The sequence below is a fragment of the Quercus suber genome, unplaced genomic scaffold (genome assembly GCF_002906115.3).
Source record: "Quercus suber isolate HL8 unplaced genomic scaffold, Cork oak 2.0 scaffold_1013, whole genome shotgun sequence".
NCBI lineage: Eukaryota > Viridiplantae > Streptophyta > Magnoliopsida > Fagales > Fagaceae > Quercus > Quercus suber.
The window spans coordinates 15,092-36,342 of record NW_027070425.1 but is presented as its reverse complement, the minus strand read 5'-3'; the positions used below and the strand labels follow the sequence as shown (position 1 = coordinate 36,342).

The 21,251-nt window shown below is 35.7% G+C and overlaps 3 protein-coding genes across 4 annotated transcripts; all 3 read right to left on the bottom strand.

Moving 5' to 3' along the window:
* Positions 1-1,251: 1,251 nt before the first annotated feature.
* LOC136061448 (uncharacterized) lies at positions 1,252-4,086 on the bottom strand. The gene is made up of 3 exons (XM_065768878.1): positions 2,150-4,086; positions 1,873-1,962; positions 1,252-1,703 (listed from the first exon to the last, which is right to left on the bottom strand). The coding sequence occupies exons 1-3, from the start codon at positions 4,047-4,049 to the stop codon at positions 1,636-1,638; spliced, it is 2,058 nt and encodes a 685-aa protein (XP_065624950.1). The 5' UTR covers positions 4,050-4,086; the 3' UTR covers positions 1,252-1,635.
* Positions 4,087-4,191: 105 nt separating this feature from the next.
* LOC111996234 (uncharacterized) lies at positions 4,192-13,821 on the bottom strand. Its single transcript, XM_065768877.1, has 9 exons — positions 13,597-13,821; positions 12,316-12,418; positions 10,613-10,813; positions 10,291-10,402; positions 10,182-10,215; positions 7,314-7,369; positions 7,140-7,174; positions 6,893-7,045; positions 4,192-6,772 (listed from the first exon to the last, which is right to left on the bottom strand). Exons 2-9 carry the CDS (start codon positions 12,384-12,386, stop codon positions 4,192-4,194), a joined length of 3,243 nt encoding a protein of 1,080 aa, XP_065624949.1. The 5' UTR covers positions 12,387-12,418; positions 13,597-13,821.
* Positions 13,822-16,840: 3,019 nt separating this feature from the next.
* Positions 16,841-20,341, bottom strand: LOC111996243 (uncharacterized). 2 transcript variants are annotated; one of them, XM_065768881.1, is made up of 9 exons: positions 19,993-20,341; positions 19,643-19,894; positions 19,346-19,493; positions 19,076-19,226; positions 18,783-18,908; positions 18,596-18,676; positions 18,215-18,407; positions 17,868-18,138; positions 16,841-17,245 (listed from the first exon to the last, which is right to left on the bottom strand). In XM_065768881.1, exons 2-9 carry the CDS (start codon positions 19,844-19,846, stop codon positions 16,980-16,982), a joined length of 1,440 nt encoding a protein of 479 aa, XP_065624953.1. In that variant the 5' UTR covers positions 19,847-19,894; positions 19,993-20,341; the 3' UTR covers positions 16,841-16,979. The 2 variants fall into 2 exon arrangements, with proteins under 2 accessions (XP_065624953.1, XP_065624952.1); XM_065768880.1 differs by having other exon boundaries at positions 16,841-17,248; positions 19,993-20,339.
* Between the last annotated feature and the right edge of the window lie 910 nt (positions 20,342-21,251).

The following is a 21,251-nucleotide window of genomic DNA, read 5'->3' as shown; positions in this document are numbered from 1 at the left end:
ATTCAAAATTTGTGTTCAAATTCAAGCTCCAAGATGTCTACTTTCTAAAAAAATTAAGACCGCGTCTGCAAATTCTTTACAATTCAAAAGTTATTGTCAAAACGGTGAACAAATGTTACTTTTCAGTAGATTTTCAAAGCAATTAAGTATTGTGAATAACTAGCTACTAACATATATTTTACCAAAAAATTGATTTCGTCTGGATTGATTTTGCGCTATAGGAAAAATATTTTAAAATAGAATTTATCAACGGAACGATAAAATTTTATTCATAATAATAACAAAGTTTATCAATTAAGATAGAAGTTTCGTTCAGGGGACGATCGATTCAACTATCCAAACTTTTATTGTACCCAATAACAATGAGCAAGTCAAATCCTCGAAATAAGGAGTGGAGACCTATCCAAACCCCGTTTCAAAATATCAAATCTCGTAAACACGTTTGTACTATTTATAGGGTGAAGAGTTGATAGAATTCAATTATTAAAATAGATTTGGACTAAAAATGTTTCTTCAACAACGCGTGCTCAATCTTTTCTTTATCCACCACTCGAAACAAATATGGGAATAACAAGTTAATGTCATTCTCTTATACTATTTATAGGGTGAAGAGTTGATAGAATTCAATTCTTAAAATAGATTTGGACTAAAAATGTTTCTTCAACAACGCGTGCTCAATCTTTTCTTTATCCTACCAGTCGAAACAAATATGAGAATAAAAAGTTAATGTCCTCTTAATAACAAAGTTTATTAATCGAGGGAGGAGTTCGTTCATATGACGATCGATTCTACTATCTTTTGCTTACAATCATGAAGATAGCTTGCCTTTATCATCTTTTTATTTTTATGATTTGCTTATTCTTATTCAGGCAGTAGTTCGTTTTTTGGTGTACAATATATGTTTACTGGTTTACAAGGCCTCGCATTTTATTGAAACTAAATTGACAAGCACTAGTTGCTCTTACTACCAACAACCAAATTAGTTTTCTTTTCTGGTCAAAAGAAATAGTTTTCTTTTCTTTTCCTTCCGCACTAGAATAACCACCTTTTAATTTTTTTTTTGAAGGAACAACCAAACTAGTTAGGCAGAAGGAATTTGTACACTTTTTTTTTTTTTTTTTGGCTAAGGAGAGCCAGAACTTTAAGATCGACAACTCAAGCCACAACTGTTTCCTTTGTTCCGGAAAACATGCTCCTCTATGGTTCCCTATGGGCGAGCATATTATGTAGCAATAAATGAACCAAGCCATATGCACGACTCAAACGTAAGCAAAGCCTAATTATTTTGTTGTTATTGTACGTACAGTATTCTAATGTATGGTGAAATTCTTAAAGTACACTAATTATAATTTGATTAACGTTTGACATCAAAGCTTTACAAGGAAGCAACCAAATGTTCAGCCGGATGCAAAATCAAACATCACGATACTTCTGAATTTACAGAGCCCCACTTTAACCAACCTGACCTGCAGAAGCATAGGGATGACTCCCTGATCTGTGCATGTAGAGCACAATATCTAGTACATGCAATAGCATCGCAAAAGAATGATAAATTTGCTTTGATCCAATTTCACCTGCATATGGCATGGGAGGGAAGGTAAATAAACATGGCTCATTATACCATCATCCTTCGCATTACCGTAGCTTTGTCTCACTTGGTTTACTGCCCCTAAATGCTGAAAGAGAGAAGAATGACCTTGTGGCTGAAACATAAAAAATAAAATAAATAAATAAAAAACTGGAATATCAGGATCAATAAGCATTAGTAAAATATAACACTGGAGTGAGAAATGGAAAGAACCTGTATTAACACCAAAGCATTAGGAATTTGATAAGGATGTACAATACTCCAGATCATAGATGAACACTTACCTTTAGTTGTGGGGACCACAGCTGAGTCACAGCTCTCTTGCAACTTTTGAGAAGAAAAGGGGTCGTTCACTTTGCTTAAATTTGATTGAGCTGCATGCAAAATAGCCATGGTATAAAGCATTAGACTCAAATAGAAACATATCAAACTATTTTAGCAAGCAATACTCCCAAATGTGGGGGTTCAAGAAGATCAGGATGTAATGTTAGGACCAACAAGGATGAAATAAACTAAAAAAAAATTTATATATATATAGAAAAGGGAAAGATGAAAATATACCAGGGAGTAGTTCACGAGCATCCAAATTTCTTTCAAAGCTTTCACATAATGAAGTCTTTTGCTGTGCAAAGTTCTTTGCTTGAAGAGCAGCCTTTCTAAGAAAATTGTCAGCATTTCTCTTACTTAGAGGTTTAGATTCCTCAGCATCATCCTCTCCTTCAGAAAAGACAGATGGACTAGACCAACCAGTACTACTGGCATCCCCTTTGCTCTTCCGAGCAAAATTCAAGAGCCTTTTCAATCCTTTTGGGGCATCTTTTTGGCAGACCATGATGGGAGGATTTTCAGCATTTCCCCACTCAATAGTATCAGGTTCACTACTTTCTTCTTGCAGCATCTGGGACAAAGAATGACGTACACGTATTGACAATCCAACAGGTTCAACATTGGCTGGAGATGCAAGTTGAGATGTGCTGACATTACATGGAATGGGCAGTTCCTGATGCTCTTCTATTTCCACCCATGCCATGGGGGAAACAATTGATTCCTCCTCAACTTGAGATTTCATCGAAGAAACTTCCTGAATTTTGAAGACATTATCTCCATCAGCAGCAAGTGGTTTAAAGTTCTCAGTCTCACCACATTGCCAGTCACTATTTACCTGAGTTTCTGATTGTATAACATCATGAAGACCTAATGACACAACATCTCCCTCTTGATGCTGACTGACCAGATCTGAAGCATTAATAATTACCTCACTTTCTTGAGCTTCCACTAAATTTTGACGGTTTGTCAGACATTCCTCCACCTGAGGAGAATGCTTTTTCTTGTTAACAGGACCAATAGCAGGGGCACTCCGAGAACCCTTACGGAGAAAAGGTTTTGATTCCAGTGGGACTACGCTGCTTTTCCTGGTGATTTTGTTATAGAAACTAGGCTTTGCGGAATCTTTACTAGAACAATCTCCAGAAACTCTCACAACTTTCGTTTTGGTTGTTTTGTAAGAGTTTGTCACCCTTTCCTGCCTTTTCTCATTCACAACCTTTACATTCCTGTCATGATCACTTCGTGTATCCTTTACATTTCTCCGCCCCAGCTGGGATTTTTCCACTCTAGGGCTCAGTCGAGGGAGTGATGGTGCTGGGTTGAATTTCTGACGTGCTGGTGTAGTGCCAACGGAACATATGATTTTACCTGGTGATGCCCCTGTGGCTCTTGGCGATGGCGTTGACGGCCATGATTTGCGTGTAGCAGGCAGGGGTGATGCTTTAGATGAAAGCTTCTTTGTAACAGATGGCTTCGAGGTTTCTTTTCTGGCATTTACAGGTTGAGATGAACTTTTATGTGGTTTTTGGGGTTTGCGCATAGCATGTTTTTTACCAACATCATTCCCATTTGTGGAGGCCATTTCAGCTTTTCTCTCATTAAGAATTTGCTGCATTTCTCTAAATTGCACTTCTTTCTCTGCTCGCCTTTTAGCATTCTCACCTCTAAGTTTTTCATCCCTCTTTTCCCTGTAGTGGTCATAAAACCCACCTCTCTTCTCAGAAGAAACCTTTTTATTTCTGCTTGTTTGAGGCTTAGCATATCTAACAGGCTTATTTTCGGTTATTTTCATCAACATCTGACTTAACTCTGCTTCCTTTTGTCGATTCCATTCATCTGAGGCTGTTAATTTTCCAATAATTTCTTCTCCTTGGATTTCTTTAGCATCAGTTGCCAAAACATTCATGTCTGCTTGAATATCTATTGGATCATATGCTTTTTCTTCTCCCTTTTCTAGCCCTACATCTACTTCAGATGTCTCAACAAGATTGTGACCTGTAGATGTACATTCTGACTCTAATGTCACTCCTACTGAAGACATTGAAATCTCACCATCTGCGACGTTATTGGGAGTCTCTGGAAAAGAGTCTTCAGAAACAATTTCTGGCAGACATTGGGAGGAAGCTTCACCCATACCTGAACTCCATCTTCTCAATACAGATTTATTTGCACAGATANGAGAGAAAAGTCAAATAAAAAATTATTTTTTTCATTTGAATCAGGTGTTCTAAAAAAATGTCATTTTGACAAATCAAAAACATTTCTTTATTATTTTTTTAAACCCATTTATATATATATAGAAAAGGGAAAGATGAAAATATACCAGGGAGTAGTTCACGAGCATCCAAATTTCTTTCAAAGCTTTCACATAATGAAGTCTTTTGCTGTGCAAAGTTCTTTGCTTGAAGAGCAGCCTTTCTAAGAAAATTGTCAGCATTTCTCTTACTTAGAGGTTTAGATTCCTCAGCATCATCCTCTCCTTCAGAAAAGACAGATGGACTAGACCAACCAGTACTACTGGCATCCCCTTTGCTCTTCCGAGCAAAATTCAAGAGCCTTTTCAATCCTTTTGGGGCATCTTTTTGGCAGACCATGATGGGAGGATTTTCAGCATTTCCCCACTCAATAGTATCAGGTTCACTACTTTCTTCTTGCAGCATCTGGGACAAAGAATGACGTACACGTATTGACAATCCAACAGGTTCAACATTAGCTGGAGATGCAAGTTGAGATGTGCTGACATTACATGGAATGGGCAGTTCCTGATGCTCTTCTATTTCCACCCATGCCATGGGGGAAACAATTGATTCCTCCTCAACTTGAGATTTGAACGAAGAAACTTCCTGAATTTTGAAGACATTATCTCCATCAGCAGCAAGTGGTTTAAAGTTCTCAGTCTCACCACATTGCCAATCACTATTTACCTGAGTTTCTGATTGTACAACATCATGAAGACCTAATGACACAACATCTCCCTCTTGATGCTGACTGACCAGATCTGAAGCATTAATAATTACCTCACTTTCTTGAGCTTCCACTAAATTTTGACGGTTTGTCAGACATTCCTCCACCTGAGGAGAATGCTTTTTCTTGTTAACAGGACCAATAGCAGGGGCACTCCGAGAACCCTTACGGAGAAAAGGTTTTGATTCCAGTGGGACTACGCTGCTTTTCCTGGTGATTTTGTTATAGAAACTAGGCTTTGCGGAATCTTTACTAGAACAATCTCCAGAAACTCTCACAACTTTCGTTTTGGTTGTTTTGTAAGAGTTTGTCACCCTTTCCTGCCTTTTCTCATTCACAACCTTTACATTCCTGTCATGATCACTTCGTGTATCCTTTACATTTCTCCGCCCCAGCTGGGATTTTTCCACTCTAGGGCTCAGTCGAGGGAGTGATGGTGCTGGGTTGAATTTCTGACGTGCTGGTGTAGTGCCAACGGAACATATGATTTTACCTGGTGATGCCCCTGTGGCTCTTGGCGATGGCGTTGACGGCCATGATTTGCGTGTAGCAGGCAGGGGTGATGCTTTAGATGAAAGCTTCTTTGTAACAGATGGCTTCGAGGTTTCTTTTCTGGCATTTACAGGTTGAGATGAACTTTTATGTGGTTTTTGGGGTTTGCGCATAGCATGTTTTTTACCAACATCATTCCCATTTGTGGAGGCCATTTCAGCTTTTCTCTCATTAAGAATTTGCTGCATTTCTCTAAATTGCACTTCTTTCTCTGCTCGCCTTTTAGCATTCTCACCTCTAAGTTTTTCATCCCTCTTTTCCCTGTAGTGGTCATAAAACCCACCTCTCTTCTCAGAAGAAACCTTTTTATTTCTGCTTGTTTGAGGCTTAGCATATCTAACAGGCTTATTTTCGGTTATTTTCATCAACATCTGACTTAACTCTGCTTCCTTTTGTCGATTCCATTCATCTGAGGCTGTTAATTTTCCAATAATTTCTTCTCCTTGGATTTCTTTAGCATCAGTTGCCAAAACATTCATGTCTGCTTGAATATCTATTGGATCATATGCTTTTTCTTCTCCCTTTTCTAGCCCTACATCTACTTCAGATGTCTCAACAAGATTGTGACCTGTAGATGTACATTCTGACTCTAATGTCACTCCTACTGAAGACATTGAAATCTCACCATCTGCGACGTTATTGGGAGTCTCTGGAAAAGAGTCTTCAGAAACAATTTCTGGCAGACATTGGGAGGAAGCTTCACCCATACCTGAACTCCATCTTCTCAATACAGATTTATTTGCACAGATAGAGATATTTGTTAATGACCTCCGTTTCTGAATGTCCGTAGCATGATCCCTCTGTTTGCTTTCAAAAAGATTTATGGCGTCTTGAACACTGATTCTTTGCACATTTATCTCAGGTTTCTTAATGGGTTGTTCAAATCCTTCGTCTTCACTATTGTTTGTAGCTATGTCTCTATGAGACAATGCCCGCTCTCTAGCAGGAAAACAATTGAGGCTCTTAATTGTTAACGCAGTGGCCCTCCGTGATCCAGTTCTTCCTATTTGAATCCTCCGCATTGGAGACGCTGACCGCCTGGGTGATGCAGACCTTATAAGAGTTCGACTTCTTTCAGCAGATGTTTGATACTCATCACTTGAGTCAGAAAACTCCTCGCTTTCTGTTGAGCCCTCTCGCTCAATCTGGGCAACTTTTGCTGGTGAAACACCATATTTTATTGGTATAACTGAATGTACAGGTTTTGATGTCCAAGTACTCCCATCTTTCTTGTTTACATTGTCATTCCTTGAATTGTGTGTGAACGAGGACTTGTCATCATTTAGAGGACCAGCACTCTGGCTCTCCTCATTCAGTTCTACAAATTTGAAAAAAGATTTCCTGCCATGGATTGTAATCTTATTCAGTTCCAAAGGAATTTCATTTACCATATGACCATAAATTATGTAGAACCACATTGTTCAATCAACATTGCAACCTTTACTTTGGTAGGCAACTTACTTCAAAGCTGTTGCTCCAAAATGTTCTAAAAATTGTGCTAAATCAGTGATTTCTTTATAGGAGCAGGTAGCACCAACAGCCTTGTTAAAAGCAGCAGCTAAGTCCCCTCTTAATGCTGTGAGCCTTAAGTCCATAGCTCGCAACAGCTCATTTCTGCGAGGATAATTTTCAATAGCTCAGTTGTGATGCAAAATAAATAAATATATATAAAACTGCTAAATGAAACATAACAAAGAACAGGACATACTTTGAAACATCTGATGGTGCAATCTTAACTTCAGGCTGTTCGCATGCAACAAATTGTCAACCGCTCATAGTAAATGTAATATGATTATATGGATAAGTGAACAAAATGAACTTTTAAATATCTAAACAGCAAAATCAAACTAAAAAAAAAAAGTACAAAGGGAAGAGCAATTACTTTGGATCTTGGTTCCACATCCATAGAGTTATAGCTATCTGTCAAAAGTGGAAAAGCTACAACCATTAACATTTACTAAACCCTGGAAGTCAAAGATTTCACTTAATACAACAACAACCAAGTCTTAGTCTCAAAATCAATGTTGGTAAAAGTGTGCTTAAGCAGGAAGCGCAGAGTGCCAACGCTTCTGCTATTTTCACTTCCAAATTGAGGCACATTTAAAGAAGCACTATGGTGCACTTTTTGGAGCTTTTCAATAAGCTCAATGCACACTTTTTGGGGGTTTAACAAAGCAAAAACAAATGATAATTGTAGCCATTAAATGATTAATTCTATTATATAAAATTCAAATTTGTGGTATGATATATAATACACTTAAGCCCACCCCTCCACCATTACAAACTCTAGTATGCCCCATTGAGAACCACAATCATTACAGTCAAAATTTTAGGATCTGCTATGAATCCTCAACAAACTAATCAAGGTTAGCCACATATATTCGTTTTCCTCATTCTACTCTATCCAAAGTCATACTCTATATTACCTCCTTAACTGACATGTCCTTTTTGGTTACTTCAACTAATGTTATTTTCAGTCTTCTTCTACCCTTTTTTTGTACTCTTTGGTTTTGTGAATTTTGAGAGACTCATCCCTACACAAATTGCATTTTTAAAAACTTCTTTGTTGATTTGTTAAAGTCGATATGTTTTATGGCTTTGGGAAGTTTGGACAGCCTTGGAGACTAGTGACAACCAGAAGGAAATTGCTGAGTTAAAGGTATTTCTTCATACTTTGTTTTGGACTAAAGATCTGGGAAAGTTATGTTACTTTTTGGGTATTCTTTGAAAAAGAGAGAAATGCATCCTTCTATAGAAAAAACTACTGTTGAGGTCTCCCTACCAAATGTCACCATCACAATATTCTTTGTAATATTTTGTAAATTTTCTCACATATATATGAAATGGATCGGGTGAGGGCTGAAATATAGAAACAGCCACTTCTCTCTCATACTTTTCTCCTTATTTAAATCTTCCTTTTCACTAACATGGTATCAGAGCAAGGGATTTGATTTGACTCTAGTCTTGATCAATACTACCTTCTTTATTTCTTTTTTATTCTCTCTCTTTGTTTTACCAGGATAACCCTCAGATAGGAGATCTACTACATGATATTACTTTTTCTTCGGAGGAAAATTATTACTTGGACAACTAAGCAGCATGATTGAACCAAACATATAGAGGTGGGTTGTCACTTAGTCTGAGAAAGAGTGGAAACTGGAAAGTGGTGTGACTGCTACTCCATATGTCTATAGGGGCTCAAGTTTTTTATTTTTTTCACAAACCAGTGAGCAAGACTCGTTTAGATTTGTTATGTAACAGACTGGGACTACATGACATATATGCCCTAGTTTCAAGGAGTGTTTTTTTAGTTTTTATTTTAACAAGTAACAAAAATATTTTATTGAAATAGGAAAAGAAACCCAAGTACACCGGGGGTGTACACAGGGAGCAGTACGAACAGACTTACAAATTACAATGCTCAAGCAAATCTAAAAAAGAGAAGCAAGGAACACACAAGGAACACAATGAAAGCCAAACTCCAATCCTGTAATGTACAAAATAAGAAGGATTTAATTTCAAGGATAAAGTGTTCACATCCCTCAAAACTGTCCGTTCTCGGCACACCACATGATGCAATGTGGTACAACCCTCCAAAATGATATGTTACGATGTTTACTGAGAGCACCTTGCCAAGCTTGCATCATGTGGTACAGCCCTCCAAAATGATATGTTACAATGTTTACTGAGAGCACCTTGCCAAGCTTGGCAAGGTAGTGAGAATATTTTGATAATATCCAAAATGAAATATTTGTCACCCAGATATATCATTTGCAGTTAGTGTTGAGAGCCAGTACATGAAAGCTCCTCGTCTTCCACATTGAGAGGCAGTTATTCAAATTGTGAGGTACCTTAAAGCACATCAAGGCTATGGTTTCTTGTATAAAGCTAATGGTCACCTACAGGTAGAAGCCTTTATAAGTGCAGATTGGGTAGAGTCACCTTCAAATAGAAAATCCACTATTGGATATTGTGCTATTCTAGGAGCAACCTGATTACTTGGAAAAGTAAGAAACAAATTGTTGTAGCCAGATCTAGTGCAGAGGTTGAGTATAGAGCCATGGCACACACATCATGTAAGTTGCCAATGACCATGCATTGTGATAATCAAGCAACAATTCACATTGCCTCCAATCTTATGTTCCATGAGTGAACTAAGCATATAGAAGTAGATTGTCACATTACTCGGCAAAAGGTAGAAAATTGTGTAATTACTACTCCATATGTTTCTAAGAGAGTCCAAATTGCTAATATGTTTACCACAGCTTGATGTAATAAGTTGGGATTATATGATATACTCTCTAGCTTGAGGGGAAGTGTTATGGATCAGTATATATGTCAGGGGCATATATAATATTTTTGTGTGTTAGGAGGCTGACTAAGAAACCCTAAACACACGTTTACTCACAACACATTCAATTAAACCAACACATTTGCATTCATCGAGTTTTGGAAAACTAAATGCACCTATTTTTTTATTGTGAGGATGTCATCAAGGAGTGTTATGAGTAATATTGTAAAAGTAGTGAGGGTATTTTGATAACATTATATTTTATCCTCAAACTATAAATAATACATATGTATTAGGGTTAATTAATTTAATTTTCGAAGTACGATTTTCTATAATTACCGCATTACAAAGATATTAAAAAGGGGACAGGAGTTTATAATAACAAAAACATGTGAGAATAACACAACTGTGTTTAATACACCAAATTTTCTCGAATGATAACACTTTGGTAAAAATTACCTGCTTCTGAACTTCCAAATTGATCATGACAGTCCTGAGGAGGAAAATTTTTGTTGGTGAACAACCATACACATTAAAATATTAGTTTATATAAGGACAGAAAATACACCTGGCTGTATAAAGAGAGATGAAATTTTTTGGCTTCCTCCAATTGAATCATCTCATCTTCAATAGCTTTAGTGACCTCTAGTAAATCCGCTGAACTAATAATACATAGGAATCTGAGAAGAAAGAATAAGATATGTACTATTAAGAGCAATAGATACCAACATTTTCGTTAAAAATAAATAAATCAAATGAGAGACATTTTTTCATAATTAGATATTTAAATAAAAAGAACAAAGTGAGGGGCCCAATCCTAGTACACAAAAAATATACAAGAGAAAACATCCAAATAATAAAATAGGACAAGAAACTTAAATTATAAGAACCTGTTCAAAGTTGATTTTGTGAACCATGCAGCACTGTTGAGGTTTTCTGGAAGTTGAAGTTTAAAGCTACCATCAGAACCTTTAGCATACAAGTCATTTACTTTTGGTACATGCGCCAACAATTGTTCAAGAAGCCCAGTTGCCAGTTTTTCTACTTTGTTGTCACTGTAAATCAATGCCTCGTACCTAACACCCCCATCCCTGACACCAAACATTTTAGATAAGTTTATTATAACTAACAGAAACATAGATACATGTGGCCAATATTTTGACATTTCAACTCAAATAAGCTCAATAGGTCTGGCTCAAATCCAAGTTCTCTTCATTCCATCTTGAAGGACTTATTTGATTCTATTAGGACTGTCCAAACACCCACAAAACCCAAACCACCCATCCAACTCAAGTCAACCCAGTGAGTTTTGGCCAATTTCAATGCATGTGGTGGTCAAAGGCAAGTCAAACTCCTGAAATCCTTTTTTTTTCCAGGTAGAGTGTCAGGTTTCCCACATAAAAATCCAACACATCCAACCCATCTGACGGTGAATTTGAAGGGCTTCTAGAATCATCAAAGGGGAATGGAGATCTAGAGATCTCCACCCAGCTCTAGTGCAGATCTAGAGATCTCCATTTCCCCAAATAGCCACTGGTAGCTCCTTGTTGTCACTGCGCCACATCAGCAAAACCAACCATATCCGGAACTGGCAGGTCTAAAACCCGAGCATTGGCGGTTGACAATGGGTGAGCTATTTATAAATCCAAACCTGATCCATGGACACCCCTAGATTCTATATTTACCCAGATGTTTCAGCATTAATCTAATCCAAGTCAAAATTGAAACAAAAAGGCAAAACCTCAATATCCATCGAAACTTATGATGAAACAAAAGACTATATGGTATACAGAAAGGTTAAGCCATCAATATTCCAAAACAATGCAAAATTGGAAGGTTATTCTTAAAATTTCATTAAAGCCTTGATATATAATCCTCTCTAATAACCATGTAATCAGTAGAAAATTTTTGTGGGACTGTGTGTGAAGCCAAAACAGACAGCTAACATAATTTTCCAAGACAAAAAGAAAAAAAAATAATAAAAAAAAAAAAAAAATCACAACAGAGCTAATATCACAATATAAATGAATATTATACTGATATTTGTTAGAGTTATTTCTAGTTAATTGTTTTTTTGAATTAGTGTGTTAAGGGTATTCTTATAATCATGCAGCGAAGACTAACATAAATATTTGCTAAGGTGAAGTGTTGATACTGTAGCCTAAAATTTTTCTCAAATCTCTCTCTCTGTCCTTATCTTTTTTCTCTCATTTAACCCTAATATCTCATGTTTCACAACTCCACTTGGAATCAAAGCATACTAATCCAACCCTATAGAGTAGGGTGCTGACATCAACAACTGTACAAGAACACCATCGCTAAGTCAGCACCAACACAGTCACTAGATTCTGACAACCACATGATCTAAGTTGTCAATTTTTCCAATGTTTTTTCGGATATTTGGATTTTTTTTTTTTTTTTTTTTTTCAATCTGCAATTTTGAAGTTATATAGGCTGATGAAACATTTTCAGCTCCTCCTTTTGAACTCTCTAAATATTCTTCACTAACATGTATGAAGTGTTATAACTGAACTACTTTTGTCAGCTCCACCTCCGCCAATAAATGTCAGATAATCTACAGAAAATTTTTTACCTGTTTTGATTAGGCAAAATTTGAATCGCAGCATAATCTAAAGGTGCATCAGCATCTATTCCACCCTCCATTTTTAACCAGCTTTCTGTAGAAGCAAAGGAGCCTGAATAAGCAGGAAAGAAAAGGTATATATTAACTCAAAAACCAATCTGAGTTTGTGGATGTTTTATATGCAACTCCAAATATATATATATATATATAACCAGAGAAAAAACTGAAAGTGTCAAGGGCAGCTAGATGCCCGATAATTTGCATGCCTGATATATTGGTAAGTTACACACACATCCAATGGGTCTTGAACCCGCAACCTCACCCTCCACCTTACTATTAAACGGGGAGGTTTTTATTGGAACTGAAAAATATATTCAGGAATATTTATATAAATTATCTGAAGGTTAAGTGGATTAAATAGAGATCCATCTCAAGGAGACAACTACCTAATCTACTACAAGCTTATCTCCTCTAATTCAAACTCCTCTTATTTCAGATAGCGTTGGCATGCTACTGAAGAGGATTCATGTAAGAAAAAAGAAATTTATAGTTTGGGAGTTTAGGAGTGAGATATATCATATACTATAGACAATAACTATTTGGGTGTTTGGAGGATGGCCTAAGGTAGAGAAAAGTTCAGGCCTACAAATTAGAATGAAAATAGAGATTGAAGAGACTAGTTCAAGATTTGATTGGATGATGCTTGAAACTGTTAAGAATACTAGCTTATTTGAGCAAGAATGAATCGTCTCAAAGCACAGTACCTAACCTTGTAGTTGTAGGATCTTTGTTGGAATTCCAGAATGCTATTATATATATACTCTCTCCTCCTCAAACAAAATTCGTCAAGCAATTCACGTAGTTTCTTACGTTTTACATCCTCCCAAAAAAAAAAATGAAAGAAATCTACTTCATTTTGTTGTATATTTTGAATTGTTTGAAATTGAATAATGCCTGCCTAGATTCAGAATGAGACATTTATAAAACATCAAAAATAATTAAGCGCATTGCACTCAGATCTGAGAAACCATGAGCATAATGAAAAGAATACAAAGCAGTAAGAGAGTAATTAAACAGTAGTGGTAGTGTTGTAGTAATTAGTTAAAGTTTGAGTTTTGCTTGAAAATAAAAAGAAATGCAAAGTGGAACTAATCCTAATAATAATAATAATAATAATAATAATGCAGTATTAGAAAACCCAAAAGCAAAGAGAAATGCGAATAAATCTCCATATATCCAAAGAAAAAGTACGAAAACGAAAAAGCTAGATTTTTTTTTTTTTTTTTTTACCTTATACCTGAGATCTGAAATTATGGCTCTCTTTAAAATGTAGGAGAGAGATAGATCTTTGTTTGAATGGGAACTCAAAAATTCATGTACAAAGCTGCCAGAAGAAGAAGAAGAAAACGAGCTAGATGATGAGAAAGGGGAAAGAGTGAGGGGAGTAGAGAGAGAGACAGACAGTATAAAAGGAGTGTGTATAGCGCGTTGGTTTGCTTGCTTGCAAAAGCATAACCAAGTGATATTAATGCATTACTCATTGACTATCATGCTTTCAGTTTCAGACGCGTGTTCTAAACGCTCCCCCAATTCCTCTTGTGTCGGTACTCTTTTTCTTTTCTTTTTCCTTTTCCTTTTCCTTTTTTATCCCTCTAGCTAATTTACTTCTTAAAATCTCAAAATTTTTAAAAAAGTTCCAATTAATCCTTTTTATCACAATTCTCTCATGCTTGAATTAATAAGCCTTTGTCCAAAATTTTCTAGTTAAATGAATGTAGAATATAAATATTACACTTTTGCTCTACATTCTTTAGATCATGATTTCAAATGATCCCTACTCTTCCAAATGTTTCAATTTAATCTTTATACTTTTAAATTTGTTTAGAGAAAAAATAAAAATCAAAGTAAGTAAATTTTACATCTAAAAAAATATAAAATATACTAATTACCAACCAAGTCTACAAATGAAAAATGTTTAGAAATTTTCGCCAATATAATTTTTACCATCATTCTCTCAAGCTTTAAAACTCCCCAACTTCCACCCCTACTATGTTCTTATTATTGCTTTCTATTGAACTTACAAATGCTTTCATTCATTTACCTCTTTATTTAATAAATTTGATTTGTATTCATTTGCCTCTCGAGGTTTCAGTCCCCCAATGCAAGCTTTAAACCCTCCTTTATTGGTATTAAAACATTTTGGTATTTTATTAAACAATCTCAATTTGAAATATACTAAAAAAAAATTATGAATATATCTCGCTCAAGTGAATCCCTTTCAAGATAAAAAAAAAAAAAAAAAAAAAAAAAAAAAAAAAAAAAAAAAAAAAAAAAATGTGAATCCCCTTCCATTTGCTATGCCACCCATTTTTCATCCAATAATTAGCCGCAGGGACCCTTTGACACAAAATTAAATGTATAAGCACTAAACTAAAATATTTAAAAGGTTATAAACCATTTTGAAACATAAAGAAATGCTTGAGGACCAAAATTATTACTAACCTATAATATAAGTTTATTTGTTTGTGGCTCTATATAAGTTTTATAATTTTATGTTTTAGCTATTTACTTACTATGCATCATTAACGTGGAACCTTAGTGTAATCTAGTTGGCAACATCACCATAATAAAGTGGTAACTCAACCATTCGTAACTCAATAAGTAAGCTCAGCCATTTTGAGCTACTTTGACAAAAAAAAAACAACAAACCCCCCACGAGTTTTAAGTAGGGAAAGTTAGATATCACACTCAAATCCATATTTCAAGATTTGAGCTAGAATCATAGAGGAAGTTTCTCTCACAGTGAGGATAAATGGAAGATAATTGACGAGGGAAAGGTAGGAAAAGAAACACTCATGGCTCATCCCAAAAACTAGTAAAATAGGCATGTTTTTAATAAGAATTTTGTGAGATGCCTATCTGAATTAGGCAAAGAAGAGTCCCCCAACAGCTCACCCGGTGTTTTTCATTCTCTAGCAAGTTTTTGTGGATCAAGATCAACCTTGTAATCAACTCCATCATCAAGTGTGATAGGGGTATTTTTGTCCATAATGGTTTTCAGCACATTTTGACCTGTCAGGGTCACTCCCAATGGGATTACAACCAAGGACCCATTGGGATAAAATATTCAAATGCCTCATTATCCCGACGAGTCAGTCACCCACTCGAAGACCCGTCAGGTAGCTCGTGTATATACCTGACGGGTGGCCTACATTTTATCCTTTTCTCGAATACCAAAAGACCGTTCATTATCCCAACAAATGGATGCGCACACCGACGGTTGAACCTATTAGGTCCCACAAGCATTTACATATTCCTCACCCATGTGTCCCTACATGGAAATAACTTACACACCACGTCCAAAAATCCAACCACACATTCATGTCTTCCCCATAAAGGAAGAGAAACCTTAAGATCTCAAAGCCTTAACTCCAAATCTTCTTCACAAGGAATTCTCCCACATTCAAGGGAACTTAGTCAAGCTCTAGAAAATAATCCTTAACTCTCACACTATTGAGTTCTTGAAGATTCTTTTATCATTGACTTAACCTTTGGAAGGTATTTAGGTAGCACCCCACCGGTGCTCTTAGTAGATTCTTTGTTTTTTTGTTCTTCAGATACTTCACTTAGCGCGTGTGTGGACAATCAATGCACTGATGATATCAAATTGTAACAATTTGGAACTTGAAAAACATTTTCCTCATGTATTCATAATTAAATACTTTTTTTTTTTTTTGTTGATAAAATGTAATTTAATCCATGGTTGCTAACTGATGAACTTTAGGATAGTTTTTCGTTTTTTTTTTTTTTTTTTTTTAAACAAAAAACACAGTACAAATGTTTTTTTTTTTTTTTTTTTTAAAACAAAAAACACAGTACAAAACAAAACATATCTCTTTAGTTTATACGGATGTAGTCATATATGGCATAAAAATTACACTACATTGAAATTTACCATTTTTTTAACGGATAATTCTAATGATTATTTAAATTTAACACTTTCTATTTTTAAATAAAAGTAAGATCCTATAGTTCTCAACACGATTCTAAGATCAGATTCGTTAAGCACCTTCACCAACCTACATAGAATCCCAATTTTAACAATCCTATTCGATACTAAAGATGAAGCATTCAACTTGTTTCCTCTTGTGGTCACAGCGTTACTATAAACTTGTAGCAAGGGCAACATCAGATATTGCTTGGAGCACAAGCAAGACGGGAGTTGGAAAATCGTAAAGGGATCACTCTACTCATGCCTTGAGTTGAGTGTTCGTAATCATCATAGAGATCGTGCCCCTTGATCCATGTGAAGAAACTTTACCAGAAAAATGTCCGCCCAAGAAAAGAGGAAGGCAGAGCCAGCCCACCAGGATATTGGTTGGCCAACCCAACATCATTCAACACCTTCCCTGTTATTGAAACAATAGTCGCGATTTTCAAAATATTAATCTAAAAAAAGAATTTAGGTGACAAAATGTTTGTTTAAAATTATGTAAAGTTTAACTTGATCCTAATATAGAAGAGATTCAACTAATAAACAAAGAAAAAAAGAATTGGTATGATAACATTAAATGGTACAGTTCCCATTCTCATGGCGCAGCAGAACAATCAATTCAACGATAGAAAAGAGGTAAAATAAATCTAAAGATAACTAGGAACAAATACAGAAACCATCAGTTGGACCATACATGAACTAGACCATGCCTATTACCAGTATATATTTCATTCCGCTCTTCATCATAAAAGAGAGCAGTAATATCTTCCAAGGCTTCTGCAACTGTGCTCCTAATTCTGGAGGCAGGACTCTGCTTCTTTAAAGCGCAACTGCTACCACAACAATTGCCACTGCAACTGCATTCATTTTCCATGGGGAAGCTATTGCTTGCTCTAATCTTAGCAAGGCATTTCCCAGTCAAAATATTGCTGATATTTATGGATCCTGCTGCATTAGTGATGCAAAGACTATTAATATTGCTGATAGTCATGCGTTTTCAAAGAAGAGATGCTTCAACTTCTTGTACAATTGAAGAGTATAACAAAATATAGACTATTTTTTGTATAAATAAGAAAATAATTTATAGTAAACAGCCACATACAAACCCACCCCCCCTTTTCTCTCCCCAAAACTGAAATGCGAAACAAAACACCCACAAACATTGTAAAAGCAAACCACACCATTCAATATCCACATTCTTCTCTCATTCTGTTATCTCTGTTCAGACAATTTAATCACCACCCTAATTTATGAAGTTTTAAAATACTGCCCCTATGAAAACACCACAAGTAGGATAATACTAGAGATACTACAAATTTTACTAGATAACTTTTACAAAATGATGTGTAAACCAATAAGGAAAAAGTATATCATAGATTCATTTATTATATTTTTAAATCCAAAAATCACATTCATCGCCACGTCTGTTTGTAACAGTTTAAAATTTGTAGTCACTGTAGAACTTTCCCCACAAGTAAATACCACAAAGTTGAATCTTCGTAATACAATAATAGTGGAAATCACAAACATAACTACTATTGAATTTTTTTTTCTTTAAAAAAATTACCATTTCCTTCAGACAGTGGATCATCAGAATCAGCCTTGCAGTAAGAGATAATAAGATCCTGATCACTTGTGATGTATATGTTATTCGTGTTGCAGTCGGGATGCCACAAAAGGTGATCCTCAAATGAAGTTACAAGCTCCCCACGGAAGTTCCAAACAGCCACTGTTCGGTCCCTAAATGTCAGGAATAACTGATTCTCATACAGAAATATAAATGCTGATGGTGTCATGAATTCAGTTCTGCTAACTTCTGTCAGCTCAAAATTGCGGACCTATGTATAATAGCAGTCAGATGTCTAAATCAAAATGAAAAAAATACCATTAAAAGATATCAATAGAGACCCTTACATCAAGAATCTGTAGATTCTCATTTTCTTGCTTTACTAGTAGCTTTTCATTAAACTGTTCAATGAAATCCACCTTCTTATTCCGGTGAAGAAGATGGTTGAAAGACTTGAGAACAGTTCCATCCTCTATTGAAAGAATCTTAAGGGGAACATGGCTAATTGCTTTGGTAAAAATCAACAACATGATCCCTGGACTGTTCAGGAAAAACCATCAAAGACAAGAGACATAAGTGAATATGAAAGTGGGAAAAAGGAACCAATTGCAAATACCAATTTAGCAGTATTAAAGAGAACAGCAGATGCAACATGTTCATTCAAAAGAGAATGTGCAACATGAACAACCACTATCATGCAAATGTATAAGCACATACAGATTCATTACCTGATCTTAATCTCTTGAACATGTTTATCCGATATGGAGTACAGCATTGTATAGTTTTTCAGGTCAAATACTTTGTAAATGCTAGCACAAGAGTGAAAAGGGAAAATCATATCAAAATCAATAAGCTAATTGTGTAATAGATAATCATATCTTAGCAGAAAAGAATATTCATATAATGATGTATTACCTATCCTGTGCAGAATAAGTGAGTACCTTCCCATTGACATCGTCAAACTCTACGAAACCAGGCCATTTCAGTGACTCAGATTCAAAAAGGGCAAAGCCAGCATCTGGTTTACCCCTCCTTATATATCTAAAACATATGAACAGATAACAATTTCAACATGAAGTACAAGCAGACAAAAGGAAATTGGGACAGGTAGTCAAATAGTTTGAGATTCTTTCAATCTTTTTGGAGTTAAGTCTTTTTTTTTTTTTTTGGAGAGGGGGGAGGGCTGTGGAGTTAAAAAATGAACATACTCAATTCTTGTGCTTCTGCATTTCAAAGAACTGAAATTGTCTGAAGCATATACAGAAACTGTGATGAGTGAGTCATTGTTTTTATTATAAAACAGGCTTCGTATAACTTCATCAGGACTGACATTGAGAAAGCATATCCTCTGATTAGTCTCTGCATCCAACAAGGGAAACCGATATAAATATGTATATACCTCATAGTGATTCTACTATCAGATGCAAACAGAATATCAAAAAAGAAAGAATAATGCAGCTATATAAATATGTATATACCTCGGCTAAATGCTGCACAAACACCAGAATGAGCAAGAGCAAACACAATGTCACGTGCTGCTACAATCTCAATTATCTTTGACCTCTTTCTTAGAAAAGGCAGTCCCATGGAACAATGACCTTTTGGATCATGGGTATCATATTCCTCCTACACATGAATAAATCAAATGAGAAATAAATATAAATTATGAAGAGCAGACCCATGGATAAATGAAGTGGGTTTGAAGAAGAATTGGTTGATATAAAATTGAACAATAGATAACATAAATAAATAAAAAGAAGAGATGAGGTACGTACCTGCAAACGGATGTTACGGAAGCGTTCCTGGGCGTCGCTCATACTGAAAGCACGGTCACGCTTGGAACTGATTTCCCGTCTCTGAAGCTTCTTAACGCTGTTGACGAAACCATCCACACCGCTTCCGCGTGCTCGCTTCTTTGCCACTACCCGCCTTCCACTGCAAGGCCGAGGACTCACCGATATCCTCCTACCGCCTTCCATCTCTCTTAACTCCAAAAAAAAAGAATTAAAAAAAAAAAATTTGACAACCTAATCAGGCTACGCAATCTGTGTGTTTAAGGGGTCTAAATTTCCATCANCTCTCTTAACTCCAAAAAAAAAGAATTAAAAAAAAAAAATTTGACAACCTAATCAACCACCCACAATAACAACATTTACTATCAATCTGTTTCCTTTCCGCAATTACTAATTTTAAAATATATTTTTAAAAAAAAATCTTTTATCTTTCAGCTTCCCAGATCATTAAACCCTAACTTCAACTTCAACTTCAACTTCTACCTCCCTCCCCTCCCCTCCCCTCCCTATCATCCAAAACCCCTAAAATATTATTGTATATTTTTAAAATAGAACAACAAAATTCTAAACCTGGCCGTTTCCAGAAGAAAATACCCAAACCACTGCAATCTGGAGCTGTATCTCTCAATCTCTGAAAAGGTAAGGATAAAAAAAAATATTTAAAAAAAAAAAGAAAAAAAAAAAAAAAAGGAGAGAGATTAGAATTATCAATTATGTACGTGTCTATTTCTGATTTCAATTCAATTTGTGTGCGGGTCCGATTTCTTTTCAAATTCCGGATTTGGATCTTCACGACAAATAGCTTTCTAATGGGCTTTCACCTTTTGTTCTATCACTTTATGGAATATGGACCATAGAGAAACTGGACTCTACTTTTGGGCCTGCTCTTACTTCAGCTGCTATCTTCTAGCCCACACGCTAATTACTAGGTCGCTAACAATTCCAATACACGGGAAGCTACTGGGCGAGTTTCAAGAAGGAAAAAAAAAAAAGTAATGTTGTTTTATTCCTCTGCTAACTTCTTATTAACTTATTCTCTTTCATATCTCAAAAAAAAAAAAAAAAAAAAAAAAAAAAAAAAAAAACTTACTCTCTCTCATATCTCTTATAAACACAAGATCTTCTCCAAAATTGTTATTTGTAAGTCAGTTTTTTTTTTTTTAATTATTAAATAGTAAAAAGATCCAAGAATCAAGTCATATCAACGGTAGTAACAATAATGATGATGCCATAAAACACCACCTTGAAAATTGTCCATATGGCTCGTCTATGGAAAAAAGAAAGATGGCACAGCCAAGTTGCCTCGTCCGTCCTTTGGACGGACGAACAAGGTCTCGTCCGTCCAAGGACGGACGAGGAAGGCATGGCCATGCTAAGGCACGTCTACCCTAGTTAGGGATGGACGAGCCAAGCATTTGTGACTTAACCAATAAATCAAACTCCATTGCTCACAGTGAGACACCGGTTCAGATGAAGCAACTTCTACGGAAGTTATGGAAGTTACCTCCGATTTTGATGAACTCCTCGACAATAGGAACGGTTATCAGAGCAAATAACCGTTCCATACACTATATAAACACGATTCTGCGTA